The 14,398-nt window shown below is 39.1% G+C and overlaps 1 protein-coding gene across 1 annotated transcript in view; it reads left to right on the top strand.

The window, feature by feature from the left end:
* The window catches only part of HMCN1 (hemicentin 1), a 551,984-nt gene that overhangs the window by 142,448 nt on the left and 395,138 nt on the right, over nucleotides 1-14,398 (top strand). Inside the window, exons 3-4 of the mRNA XM_040263800.1 lie at nucleotides 5,242-5,400; nucleotides 6,962-7,084. Coding sequence (XP_040119734.1) covers nucleotides 5,242-5,400; nucleotides 6,962-7,084 — 282 coding nt within the window. The remainder of the gene's footprint in view (nucleotides 1-5,241; nucleotides 5,401-6,961; nucleotides 7,085-14,398) is intronic.

Below are 14,398 nucleotides of genomic sequence, written 5' to 3'. Positions count from 1 at the left end.
TGAAGTTGCTCAGTCATGTCCAACTCTTGCAACCCCATGGACTGTAGCCTGCCAGGTTCCTCCGTCCGTGGGATTTTCCAGGCAAGAATGCTGCAGTGGGTTGCCATTTCCATCTCCAGGAGATCTTCCTGACCCAGGGATTGAACCCCGGTCTCCTGCAATGTAGGCAGATGTTTTAACATCTGAGTCACCAGGGAAGTTATGATAATAGATAGCACAGAACCAAAGTCTTCCATTTATAGCTGATTTTAGTGGTTATTTATGATTTAAAATGATTAGAAAATTAGACTCAAGTATTAGAGGCTTTTCTAAAGCTGTAACATTTTAACTTCTTTTGGAAAAAAGAAACTTTTCAGGAACCTGCTTGTACAATGAGATAGGCAAACTTCCAAGGATTCTAGTAGTCTCTAGAGTCTACTCCTGGATGATGCTGAGGGATGAACATCCTGAGGTCCTCTTAGGATAAATTTGAATGCAAGTCAGGTGGCTCAGAGATTGTTCTTCACTCAGTAACTGGACAGCATTTTCATCATTCTTGCCATTCCTAGTATGTGTCTCTGGAGATGACTTAGCTATTCTGATTTTTGGCCCACCGACAGATGACTTCTCCTAGGCCACTGATACTAGATGACAGAAAAAAAAAAAAAAAAATCATCTCTCCTAGAGTTATTTACCACACAGCATTGTTGTGTACTTGGCCACTTAACAAATGCTGTGAAATGGATAATTTATATAGTGATTTACACTCAGGTACACAATATCAAGTACAACTGAGAAATTTCTTTCTTTCTTTCCTTTTTTTTGCTTAAGCTTGTGAAAATACAATGAAAGTTGTTCAGTCATGTCTGACTCTTTGTGACCCCATGGACTACACAGTCCATGGAATTCTCCAGGCCAGAATACTGGAGTGGGTATACTGGAGTGGGTAGCTGTTCGCTTCTCCAGGAGATCTTCCCAACCCAGGGATCGAACTCAGGTCTCCTGCATTGCAGATGCATTCTTTACCAGTTGAGCCACAGGGGACACCCTAGAATACTGGAGTGGGTAGCCTATCCCTTTTCCAGTGGATCTTTCTGACCCAGGTATTAAACTGGGGTCTCCTGCATTGCAGGCAGATTCTTTACCAACTGAGCTATCAGGGAAGCCTGAAAGTACAATAGGAATCTAATAAATTTTTGAGCAGTCCAGGATATTCATTACCTATATGCAAAGCCTGGAGAATCTCAAGGATGGGGGAGCCTGGTGGGCTGCCGTCTATGGGGTCGCACAGAGTCGGACATGACTGAAGTGACTTAGCAGCATATGCAAAGTTGGCTAAAAGTATAAATTATTCCTAGCCAACATACTAAAGTTACCAATCTGCCCAGTAGCTATTTCCCACTTTCCTAGTACACAAATGCTCATTCAAGGGCATTTGCTATATGCAATAATCCACCCCTCCCCATAACTGTTCTGCTATGGAAAATGTGGTACATTATTAAAGAAAACAAATTAGAGTCCATCTGAAGAGTGAGTGAGGAAGTACATCTGAATGGGAGAAAAAGAGAACATTTTCAAGAGAGGAAGGTATATTATCTCGAACTTGGAAGGCAAATAGTTCAATCTGACAAATATTTACTCAGCCATTACTGTATGTCAGCAAATGCTATGATCTGAGGGCTCAGGATTTAGCACACCATTACTACCATCAAAGAGCTTATGGAAAATGGGAGATTTTAGACATGCATACATCAGTGAGGAATGTTTGATGGTTGAGATAGAACAGTAGAAAGAGTATTTAAGTGAAAATACTAAAGGAATTAAGGTGTGAAGCAAGGGGCATAATTAAAGAATAGAAAATAGATTAAAAGAAGCAATTTTTTCCCTCCATTTTTATTGAGGTATAATTATTATGACATACAGCACTGTATAGGGGCTTCCCTGGTGACTCAGTGGTAAAGAATCTGCCTGCAATGCAGGAGACCTGGGTTCAATCCCTGGAGAAGGGGATGGCAATTCACTCCAGTATTCTCGCCTAGAGAATTACATGGACAGAAGAGCCTGGCAGGCTGCCCCCCATGGGGTTGCAAAGAGTCACAAAGAGATAGAAAACCAGAGAAATAAAAAAACTGTTTTCCCCTGTGATGAGAACTAAGTTTACTCTCAACAACCTTCATATATAATATACAGCACTGTTGATTATATTTGCCATGTTGTACCTACATTCCTAGTACTTATTTTAGTTATAACTGCAAGGTGGTACCTTTTGACTGCCTTCATTATGTTCCCCTCCCCCCTGCCTCTGCCTCTGCTGCTGCTAAGTTGCTTCAGTCGTGTCCGACTCTGTGCGACCCCATAGACGGCAGCCCACCAGGCTCCCCCGTCCCTGGGATTCTCCAGGCAAGAGTACTGGAGTGGGGTGCCATTGCCTTCTCCACCCTCTGCCTCTAGTAACCACAATCTGATTTTTCTATGAGTTCGTTTGTTTCTGAAATGTAAGTGATCTACGACACAATTCCTGTTACAAAATATAGTGATTTAATATTTCTCTACATTTCACGATGATGATCGTGGTAAGTCTAGTTACCAAGGAAGCAGTTTTTGAAGAGGGAGCATCAGGAGATAGAAAGCTAGAGAGAGAATTTGATCCAACACAGTAGTTAATGAAAGATTTTAGTAGGAATGTGATCTAGGCAGCTCTTTACTTCAGGAAATATAAAATTTGGTGGTCGGAAGAGCAGAAGATTAGATAGGAGGCTATACTTGTAATACAATTAATGATAAGAAGAGTGAATTGTAGGAAGTAAAGGGGAAGGGAGGGGACAAATTCATAATGGATATAGAAGGAAAATGGTTTGGCCACTGATTAGGTGAAGGAAGGCGGGGGAGGGGTCAGAGGTGACTCAAGATTTGAACTAAACCTCTAGGCAGGCAATACCCAAAATAGGGATGATATGGTTGAAGAAAATATAAAGCGTTCCATAGTAGATGCACTGAATTGTAGATACCTGTAAAACATCTAGAAGTAGATATCTAAAAAGCAATTGTAAATAGAAAATTGAAATTTGGGAGGTAGGTACAGTCTGAAGATACATATATACAAGTTTTTGAGAACAGTATTACTTGTTAAACTAGACGCTGTGAAAATGCATTATTTTCAGTAACAGAGGATAGGAAACATTTACTGCAAAAACAGAAGGACCTGCTAACTCAATAAAATTTCTGGAATAGCTGTTGATAGCTGTTATCTTCTCAAAAGTCACCACAGCGTCCAGCCCCCTACTATTTAATGATGTGATTTTTGATGTGTGACATTTTAAAGTGTGTCTCAGTTTCAGAAGTAATTTGTAACAGTTGGTGCTTGCTTCCAACGCATTCCATTGATGATGTTTAAAAGCTAAAAGCACTGAGTGGGATCTAGTGCAAGAAAAGATTCTTCAGGTGGTCCAGACTAAAGGGTGAACAATTTTAATGCTTGGTTTTGTATGACCCTGTTAAGGCCTCTGGTGCTCAGTGTATCTGTATCAAAATTAGAGACTGTTTGGACTCTAGGGAAAGCCACAGTAGGAGAATCAAATAGCATTTCCAGAGTTTAGAATAAAACCTTATCAAGTAATTCTTTTCATTTTGAGGAAGAGCTCACTCTTACTGGGTTCTGGTGGACTGTGGACTCACAAGCCCTCCCACCCCAAAATGTTCCCAATCTGCTCTGCTGTTTATTTGATTGCCTTTTGTAGGCATGAGCTGCTTAAGTACAAGATGCTTTGGCTTCTTCATCTTTGTGTGCCTGAGTCCTAGCAGGGTGTTTAAGCACTTACTCATTGCTCAAAACATACTGGTTAAAAGTTCATTTCCTTGGCCCTATAGTTATGGATATCTGCTAAGGAAACATGAGGAAAAAATATATATAAAATTACTATAATATATAATATATATTATAGATATAATCATACTGTGATAGATTTGTATTTATATCTTTAAAATAGAGGAAGATTTGAAAGAACATTAATGTTCAACAGTAGAGAAATGCCTGACTAAATTATGGGATGTAGACAGAATATTTCACAATCATTAAAAGCTGTGATTTTGAAAAAAACATTGATGACATGATAATATAAGTAGGATATAGTCCTAAATTTAAAATATAATGTATAACACTGTAAACACAGCATGCTGAGTTCTATCTTTAAATTCATATGTGCTTGAAGGAAATATATGTGGCAGGAATTCCTCTTAGGACAAGGGCTGTTTTTTTTAGGACGATATATTGAGCCCAGTAGTAGTGTGTGCTCAGTTGAGTCTGACTATTTGCAACCCCACTGATAATAGCCCATCAGTCTCCTCTGTCTATGGAATTTTCCAGGCAAGAATACTGGAATAGGTTGCCATGCCCTCCTCCTGGGATCTTACCGACTCTGAGTTTGAACCATCTCTTGCATCTCCAGTATTGACAGGTGGATTCTTCACTGCCAGCACCATATAAGAAGCCCATTTTGAGCCTAATACAGTAGCAAATAAAACACAGAGATTATGTGTTAGTAGTAAAAATGAAGCAGAGTGAAAAGAGTTACCAAGGGGCTGTACTTTACATAAGGTGGTCATGGAGGTTTTCTCTAATTGGTCACATCAGAGCAGAAACTTGGAGTATAGGAGATAAACCAGTCTGTTTGTTTGCTGGTGAAAATGATCCAGTAAAAAGAAAAATTTTGACAATGGAATGGAGAGAAGGGGTGGTCACAGGAACTGTGTCCTTGATTAGGCACAGGTGAGAAGTTAGCCTTAGCTGCGAGTGAAATGATTCCTTCACCATGAAGGCAGGGCATGTAGCTACTATTACTGTAGGTTAATAGGTGTTGGAGTGGGAGTTTATGACAGTTCTCTATTGATTGTGTCTATCTTCCCAGTACAATAGAGGGAAGGTCATCAAATAAGAGTCAGAATAAGAGAAGAGGAGATGTATGAAATAGTCATGTATGAGAATGGGAGTTGATCAATATTTAATTACAAAGTATATAACAATTTCTATTTTGTGTGTCTGGGGTGAATTTTTTATTTAACCAAAAGTACAGTTTTTTTTTTGTCTTCACGTCACTTTATGTCTTTTCCATCTCCTTGTAACCAAAGTGGTTAATCTAGTGGCAAACGGACAGAAAATAGAAATGAAGAGAACTTTCTTGTTTCTTGAGCTTCTAAGGCAATTTGTCATAACTGTCTCTTTTATGCTAGTGAAATAATAGGATTTTTCTCACTGTTTCTCAACAGGGTGGTGGTGACTGTCCAGAAATGAGTATCGGAGCTATAAAAATTGCCTTGGAAATTTCCCTTCCTGGGTCTTTCATCTATGTTTTCACTGATGCGCGATCCAAGGATTATCGACTCACTCATGAGGTGCTGCAGCTTATCCAACAGAAACAGTCACAGGTGAGTAGGAGTCAACCCCCCACCCCCCCCAATTTTCCATCTGAACGCAGCTGTAAGAAATACAGCATGTAAGAGATTGCCTCCCCTCTCACTATCCCGTGTGTGGCAAATAACAATAACTACAATTATGGATCCATATATAAGGCCTCCAATATGTATGTATGTGTGATTTAATGTAAATAGATATGTGATATTTGTACATAGAATGTAAATGCATTGTTTCACAATATGGAAAAGAAATGATTAGGGTTTAATTAAGATATTTGTTATTGTCTTATCCATATAACTGACAAAAGCACAGCCCTAACAGAAAAGCCTGTATTTCCAATGTCACCTCCTATGTGAAATCTTGTCTGAGTCAATTACTCATTGTATCAGTTAGCTATTGCTGAGTAACAAGCTGTTCTAACTCTCAGTGACTTAAAACAATAGTCATGTATTTCTCACATGTTTGTCGGGCTCAGTTGCCCTAGGCTTTGCTTGCTCACTTGTGTATCTAGGCATAGTTTGGTTTTGGCTTATCTCAGCTGAGCTCTGGGTGACTTGGCTCTTCCTTGCAAGTTTCTCCACCTCTTTCTGAGACCAGTAATCTAGTTTAGGTATGATCTTGTCATGACAAAGGCAGAAACACTAAGAGATCAAATGGAAATACACAAGGTAATGGCACCCCACTCCAGTGCTCTTGCCTAGAAAATCCCATGGATGGAGGAGCCTGGTGGACTGCAGACCATGGGGTCGCTACCAGTTGGACATGACTGAGTGACTTCACTTTCACTTTTCATTTTCATGCATTGAAGGACTAAATGGCAACCCACTCCAGTGTTCTTGCCTGGAGAATCCCAGGGATGGGGGAGCCTGGTGGGCTTCTGTCTATGGAGCTACACAGAGTCGGACATGACTGAAGTGACTTAGCAGCAGCAGCAGCTTGAGTGTCAGTTTGGAACCAATAGAATGTGCATTTTGCCTTGTTCTTATGGCCAAAACTGCGAGGCGATCCAACCAGTCCATCCTAAAGGAGACCAGTCCTGGGTGTTCATTGGAAGTACTGTTGCTGAGGCTGAAACTCCAATACTTTGGCCACCTCATGCGAAGAGTTGACTCATTGGAAAAGACCCTAATGCTGGGAGGGATTGGGGGCAGGAGGAGAAGGAGACGACAGAGGATGAGATGGCTGGATGGCATCACTGACTCGATGCACATGAGTTTCGGTGAACTCCGGGAGTTGGTGATGGACAGGGAGGCCTGGCGTGCTGCGATTCATAGGGTTGCAAAGAGTCGGACACGACTGAGCTACTGAACTGAACTGAACTGTGGCCAAAACAAGTCAGATTTCCAAGGTTTGATTCAAAGATGACAAAATAAACTTTACCTCTTTTGTAAGATTAACTTTAAGATCACCTGTAAATTGTGTGACTCAGGAAGATACACACACACACACATATATATACATACACATATCTCCTACTTGCCTGGCAGTATGTTAATATACAGTACGTGCTCAATAACCATATGGTGATTTCCCCAAATCCTTTAAATTATCTTCTTTTTTTTAAAACTGTAGGTGGTATTTGTGCTTACTGGAGATTGTGATGACAGAAGCCATATTGGATACAGAGTCTATGAAGAAATTGCCTCTACAAGTTCTGGTCAAGTGTTCCATCTCGACAAAAAACAAGTTAATGAGGTCAGTTTAATAAAGTGGGTCTACTTTATTATTCACTACCTTATCAACATCAGTTGGGCAAACCTAATTGTATCAGTTTTGATTTCAAGAACAATTCAAGCAAAAAGGTTTTTCCTCCTGGGCCACATGTTAATAAAGGCATTAAACTGATGTGCTGAAGCATAGGTTTATCTGGTATTAATTTCTAGACAGTGTTATGCTATACTGATAAATTATTTAGATTTGAGTATACATTTATTTAAAATTCATGTAGTGGAACTTGAAAATTTTTGTAGTTTTTATTGTTTAGTAAGGTTAGTTTGTATTTCTCATGTAAAGCTTTTGGATAACTGGTAAAATGAGGCTTGATTTGACTCTTCCTTGACTCATTTTACATTTGTTCACTAAACTAGAATATAAGAAGTTAGTTATTCTAATGGAGTTTGATCTCTAAAATAAAAAATAAAAACTATTGCCCAATAACTATATACTTATCTAAAAATTTTTATGATAGTCTATAATGTATATATTAAGAAAATCTTTGTAGTTTCTAAAATTGTATTTGAGATATGTATAATTGTCATGAGTCTCTCTTTCTGTTACCTTGCTTTGACCCTACCTGTGATGATAAAATTTTGTTTACTTATTTGGCTCCCAGGTAAGTTTCTAGGAACATGCCAGAAAAAAGATAAGATATTACATTTGCATAATTCATGTTTGATTTGATGTGGTCAGGGTATCTATACAAATTTTATTTTTTTGTTTGTCATTACTGCAATTAGTATTAAAACTTTTCTTAATGAACAGTTTTCAACTATGGAAGAATAACAGCATGATTAACTGTATTGTATGTGTTTATATAAACACACATACATAAATATATATCCACAGATATATACACACATACTCATATATATGTTTATATACATACATACATGTGGATGTGTGTGTGTTATTTTCCTCTTTTTTTGTGATCTAATATGTGGTAAACACTTAAGTTTCTGATATGAGCTAAAAAGATGGGTTTTTTTCTTTGTAACACAGGATTTTACATATATATATAATATATATTATATATAAATTTATATTTATAAAAATTTGGCTATAGATATGCTCTATATCTATAGATATAGATATGCTCCAGATATATATAAAATATCTGGAGCATATTATGCTTAGTCAAATAAGACAGAGAAAGACAAATACCATATATTTTTACTTATATGTGGAATCTAAAAAAAATAATATAAACGGACAGATGTAACAAAATAGAAATGGACCCACAGAGAACAAATTTGTAATTACCAGAGGGGAATGGATGGGGAGAGGGCAAAATAGGTGAAGGGATTTAAAAGGTACAAACTAATAAGCGTAAAATAAATAAGTTTTAAGGATATAATGGACAGCACAGGGAATATAGTCAATAAACAAGTTCTGTTCATTTCATGGGACTTCCTTGTCTTGAAAGAAATGGTTCACTATGTTCTCTTATAACTAAAGAGTTCCTATTAGATCATGCAGGAACTAATGGCACATTGCAAGTTTCTAGAATAAATAATTTAGTTAAAATATTTTTTATTAATATATGATATACAAACATGGAATATTACTTTAGTGTAAACAAATTTTCTTGTAAGAAACAGCCTTTGGAGGAAACTATGACTTGAGTCTGTATTGTGTCCATTGTAGTGGTTTACTAACTCATGTCTGACTCTGAAACCCCATGGACTGTAGCCTGCTAGGCTCTTCTGTCATGGGATTGTCCAGGCAAGAATACTGGAGTGGGTTGCCATTTCCTTCTCCAGGGGATCTTCCTGACCCAGGAATTGAACCCAGATTTCCTTTACTGACTGAGCTATGAGGGAAGCGCCCCTGAGCTTTGAGGGACGCTATGAGGGAAGTGTCCCTCCGTGTCCACTGTAGCTATTCAGAAGAGCCTGGGCAGGTCTGACAACTACAGGGAGAGACCTTAACAGTTATTTGAATAAACATCTGCATGAGAGTTTGGGAGCCTGAAGTTGGAGAAGAGTGCAAGGTGTCTCTCTCTGGAACTAAGTTTCTTGTCCCTTGACCTTGTGCTTGACCCTAATGATGGGAATGGCAACGTTTGGAGTTGTTTTTAACCTGGGATTATGTAAGACTCTGGGGTACAGTCAATATCATTAGCATGAAGTAGGGCATAGTGGAGAAGAGCATCACTCTCTCTTATATCAGTGAGGATACCACCCACTTAGGGGGTTATGAGGCTTTTGGGGGAGTGGTAGTGGCATTCAGTGCAGACAGATGGGGCACGGATGGCAACAGAGTATACCATGCCCAGAGGACAGGGTGGTTCCCAGCAGAAGCTACTACAGAAGAGGAGAGGTGAGAAGAGTCATGGCCACAGTCAGCGGGCACCTAGTGCGTTTGAAAGAGCAGCTGGCTGAACCGGCAGGCATAACTTGGAGATTCTCAAAACAAATTGGATAAACTTCTAGACCTTTGCCAACAAAGGTCTGTCTAGTCTAGGCTATGATTTTTCCAGTAGTCGTGTATGGATGTGAGTCGGAGTATAAAGAAAGCTCAGCACCGAAGAATTGATGCTTTAGAACTGTGGTGTTGGAGAAGACTCTTGTGAGTCCCTTGGACTGCAAGGAGGTCCAACCAGTCCATCCTAAAGGAAATCAGTCCTGAATATTCATTGGAAGGACTGATGTTAAAGCTGAAACTCCAATACTTTGGCCACCTGATGCAAAGAACTGACTCAGAGGAAAAGACCCTGATGCTGGGAAAGTTTGAAGGCAGGAGAAGAGGATGACAGAGGATGAGATGGTTGGATGGCATCACTGACTCAATGGACATGAGTTGAGTAAACTCCAGGAGTTGGTGATGGACAGGGAGGCCTGGTGGTTCTACAGTCCATGGGATTGCAAAGAGTCGGACATGACTGAGCAACTGAACTGAAACTTCTAGGGAGAATCTTAGAACTTTATTGTTGGGTTTCTCTTGTGGCTCAGTGGTAAAACATCCACCTGCCAGTATAGGAGACACAGGTTCAACCCCTGGGTCCGGAAGATCCTTTGGAAGGAAATGGCAACCCACTCCAGAATCTTCTTGGGAAATCCCATGGACAGAGGAGCCTGGCGAGCTACAAAACATGGGGTCATAAAGAGTCAGACATGATTTAGTGATTAAATGATGACAAACATAGGACATTATTAGGATTGGGTCCCAGAGCTAGACTATAACCTTGTCTGTCCCATTAGTGTGATAATTTATATTCATACACTCAGAGAAAATTGATTTATGAAAAATTGAAAATACTGTTGTCTTAAATGAAGATTATAAGCCCTACAGAGGTACAGACTTTCTTATTAAACAAATGGGGTGATGCGTAGTCCTAAGAAAGAATTCTGTTTTTCAGTCACTCAGTTGTGTCCAACTCTTTGTGACCCCATGGACTGCAGCACACCAGTCTTCCCTGTCCTTCACTATCTCCTGGAGTTTGCTCAAACTCATGTCCTTTGAGTTGGTGATGCCATCCAACCGTCTCATCCTCTGTTGCCCTCTTCCCCTTGTGCTTTCAATCTTTCCCAGCATCAGGGTGCTTTCCAGTTCTTCACATCAGGTGGCCAAAGTATTGGAGCTTCAGCTTCAGCATCAGTCCTTCCAATGAATATTCAGGGTTGATTTCCTTTAGGATTGACTGGTTTGATCTTGCAGTCCAAAGGATGCTCTCAGGTGTCTTCTCCAGCGCCACAGTTCAAAAGCATCAATACTTCTGCACTCAGCCTTCTTTATGGTCCAAATTACCAAATAATTTATAGGAATAACAGTTTAAAAATTTTGGAATAAATTACAGAAAATTGTATGGATGTAGATATATCACAGAAATTTAACCCACTACTATGTTAATAGTCTTTTTCTCTTAGATTATCAGTTGATACTCTGATCTTTAAGTTCAGCTAGGCAGAAGAGGACTAGATAAAAGCATTACTAAAACTGCCCATTTTTATAAGCTGGAGTTTGATGCCAACAGGAATGGACTTTAATGTTTATGTCAACCATAGCAATTCCAATCCCCCTTTCAGTTGGTTCATGAAAGGTCATTAAATCTCAAAAGAGACTTAGCTAAGGGTATCTTGGAAAAGATACTTTCTGGATATTGTCCTGCATGGATGTAAATCCCAAGTTTGGTGCAGGCATCTTCATACAAGTCTGAGCTTGAAATAAATATGAGGGGGATTAAAGAGCTAAGGAAGTCCAGAGCCTTTGGATTAAGTCAACATTCAGACCATCCTACCTCTGAGTCCAAGAATTAGGGAAGTAATCTTTTTGTTTAAGCCAATTAGAGTTGAACATTACAGTACCTTACTAATAAACGCATCCTAACTTATAAAAGTGAAAAGTGAAAGTGAAAGTCATTCAGTCATGTCCAACTCTTTGTGACTCCATGGACTATATACAGTCCATGGGATTCTCCAGGCCAGAATGCTGGAGTGGGTAGCCTATTCCTTCTCCTGTGGATCTTCCTGACCCAGAAATTGAACTGGAGTCTCCTGCATTGCAGGCAGATTCTTTACCAACTGAGCTATCAAGGAAGTCTTCCTAACTGATAAGAATTCTGTATTTTTTGGTGACATGGTCTCTGTAAGTCCCAGTTTTCTTTGTAAAAGAAAGGATAAATGGGGATATGTAAATGTAAAATGGGGATAGTAGAATTATACATTTCAGGAAGTTGTTATCATATTAAATGAGATAATGCATATGAAATGTTCCTCCCAAGTTCCAATATAGGGTAAGTGCCCAATAAATGTTAACTAGTATTGCTTTAATCCTTATAGTGTTGTTATTTTGCTTTCAAAGTAGGGAAATTGTGCCACTGTGTTTGTTAGAAACCAGATGGTTCGTTGTTGTTGCTGGGAAATAAGTTTGAGTGGGACAGTCTGGGAAGAGGCTGGAGAGATGGTTCTTTTTTTGATGTGTGTAAAAGAGATATTCTGAAGGGGTTTCTGGAGCCCCATAAGCCAATATATTCCTTAAAGCCACCAAAGTAAATGATTTTTTTTTTTAAACAAAAAGCAGAATGACAATGTTAAAATTGGATTTGCAAAAATTTTAGCATGTAATTTAACCGTTTCCCTTTTCTAATTGTTCCAGATTCTCCTATTATGTAAATATTCTAAACTCTAAGGAACTTAGATGCTATAACGATGTCTGCACACTTAATAGGTATAAGAACTGTGGTGAAGTCATACACATACTGAGTCCTTTCATTTTAATAGAGTGATTTGTTTCATCTTTTGTTTCCAAAGGAATCTGTTGAGTATTATGCTTTATCCTTCTAACCCAGTTCATCAGTTTCCTAAATGAGCAGGTTATATTTTGTGTCAACTCTCTCGAGATTACTTGAAGTTTTCTTCTTTCTTCCTGTTCATTTTTTTGGAGAAGATCTAGGTATCTTTCATCTTTATTTAACATAAAAGAGAAACCAAAGAAAAGGAAGTATTTGGCTGAGCATCAGGGGTATATAAATCATTGTGTGGTATTACTCTTTGGCAATACAAGTTAAGGCACATCTCAAAGATGTACTTAATTCACCTTTGAAGACAGTGAAGGAACTGAACAGTCTAAGTCTTTCATTTCTTTGTAAACTGGGTGATTGTCAGTGATCCAATTAATGCTTCCTAGGTTGAAGTCCAAGTTGGAAATCTCAAAGTTACCCACAGATGTTACATTCTTGTGTCCAAGAACCTAACACAAAAGATCCATCATCCAGTGGGTAATTCACTTGTTCGGTTTCCCAGACCTTGCCCTCCACCTCTTCCAGCTGATGTCTTCCAAAATCTCCGTTTCCAACCCCCGCCCCCAAACCTCTCCCTCTACATCCCACACTTGTAGATTGCTCTTATTCCCCACTCCTAAGTAATGCTGGCTAGCTGACAATGTTATAGCAGAAATAAATTTTATTAAATAAATAATTGTCAAGAAATTTACATTTTTGAAAGAGGTCAATGATGCTATTTAGAAGTCCCATGAGAATATATCTTAATGACTATCCTATCATATAACTTGCAGGTTGTCAGTGTAGGATGTTTTAATTCCAACATTCCTTTTTAATACCCAGGGCTTTCTTCTGGAGTGGTGCCCTGTGCTACTCTGTTTGGCATAGACATATTCCTCTTGATTTTCTATCAGACATGAAAGACTCCTGTAACTCGTTTCTTTGGTCTAAGCATAAGAAAATATGCTGTGGGATTAAGAAAATGATACCAGATCAGAATGATTGGGTGCTTGCTATGGCCTCTAAGCAAGAGCTGAATTTTATTTTACTTCGTTTCATTTCACTTAATCCTTACTACTGCCTATAAGAAAGACACCATGAAACACAGCCTCTGTATCAACCTAGAGGGGTGGGATGGGGCAGGAGATGGGAGGGAGGTTCAAAAGGGAGGGAATATATGTATATCTATGGCTGATTGAGATTGAGGTTTGACAGAAAACAGCAAAATTCTGTAAAGCAATTATCCTTCAATAAAAAAATAAGTTTTTAAAAAAGAGACCATGAACATCACCTCTATTTCACAGATGAGGGGAAGAGGCATAGGGAGGCAGACCATCTTGCTCAGGGTTAAACTACTGCTGGCTGTAAATGTCTGAACATAGGGAACATATACATTCTTTATCATGTAACTGCACCCATAACCGTGGTGAATCTTGGTTCTGATTTCCTCTTTTGTTTTTATCAGATGATGCAGTTTTAACAGTAAAGTGACACATCAGAGATTCCATCCTGATTCATTTGTTCAGCACATGTTGAGCTACCTGATGCTAGTCAGCACACTGAACACTGGGAAAACAAGATCTTTGAAGTTTCTTCATTGAAGATAGGATAGAGCCACATGAGATTAAGCAAATAGGGAAATTTCAATAGTTGTTGTCGTTCAGTCGCTCAGTTGTGTCCAACTCTTTGTGACCCCATGGACTGCAGCATGCAGGCTTCCCTGTCTATCACCAACTCCTAGTGTTTGCTCAGACTCATGTCCATTGAGTCCGTGATGCCATCCAACCATCTCATCCTCTGTCATCCCCTTCTCCTGCCTTCAATCTTCCCCAGCATCAGGATCTTTTTCCAATAGTAGGCTCTTTGCATCAGGTGGCCAAAGTATTGGAACTTCAGCATCAGTCCTTTCAATGAATATTCAGGACTGATTTTCTTTAGAATTGACTAGTTTGATCTCCTTGCAGTCCAAGGGACTCTCAAGAGTCTTGTCCAACAACCAGTTCAAAAGATTCAATTCTTCAGTGCACAGCCTTCTTTATGGTCCAGCTTTCACATCCTTACATGACAACTGG

Source organism: Oryx dammah, unplaced genomic scaffold (assembly GCF_014754425.2).
Source record: "Oryx dammah isolate SB20612 unplaced genomic scaffold, SCBI_Odam_1.1 HiC_scaffold_21, whole genome shotgun sequence".
In the NCBI taxonomy this organism is placed as follows: Eukaryota; Metazoa; Chordata; class Mammalia; order Artiodactyla; family Bovidae; genus Oryx; species Oryx dammah.
The sequence above is the reverse complement of the archived record's forward strand: the minus strand, read 5'-3'. Positions and strand labels throughout refer to the sequence as shown.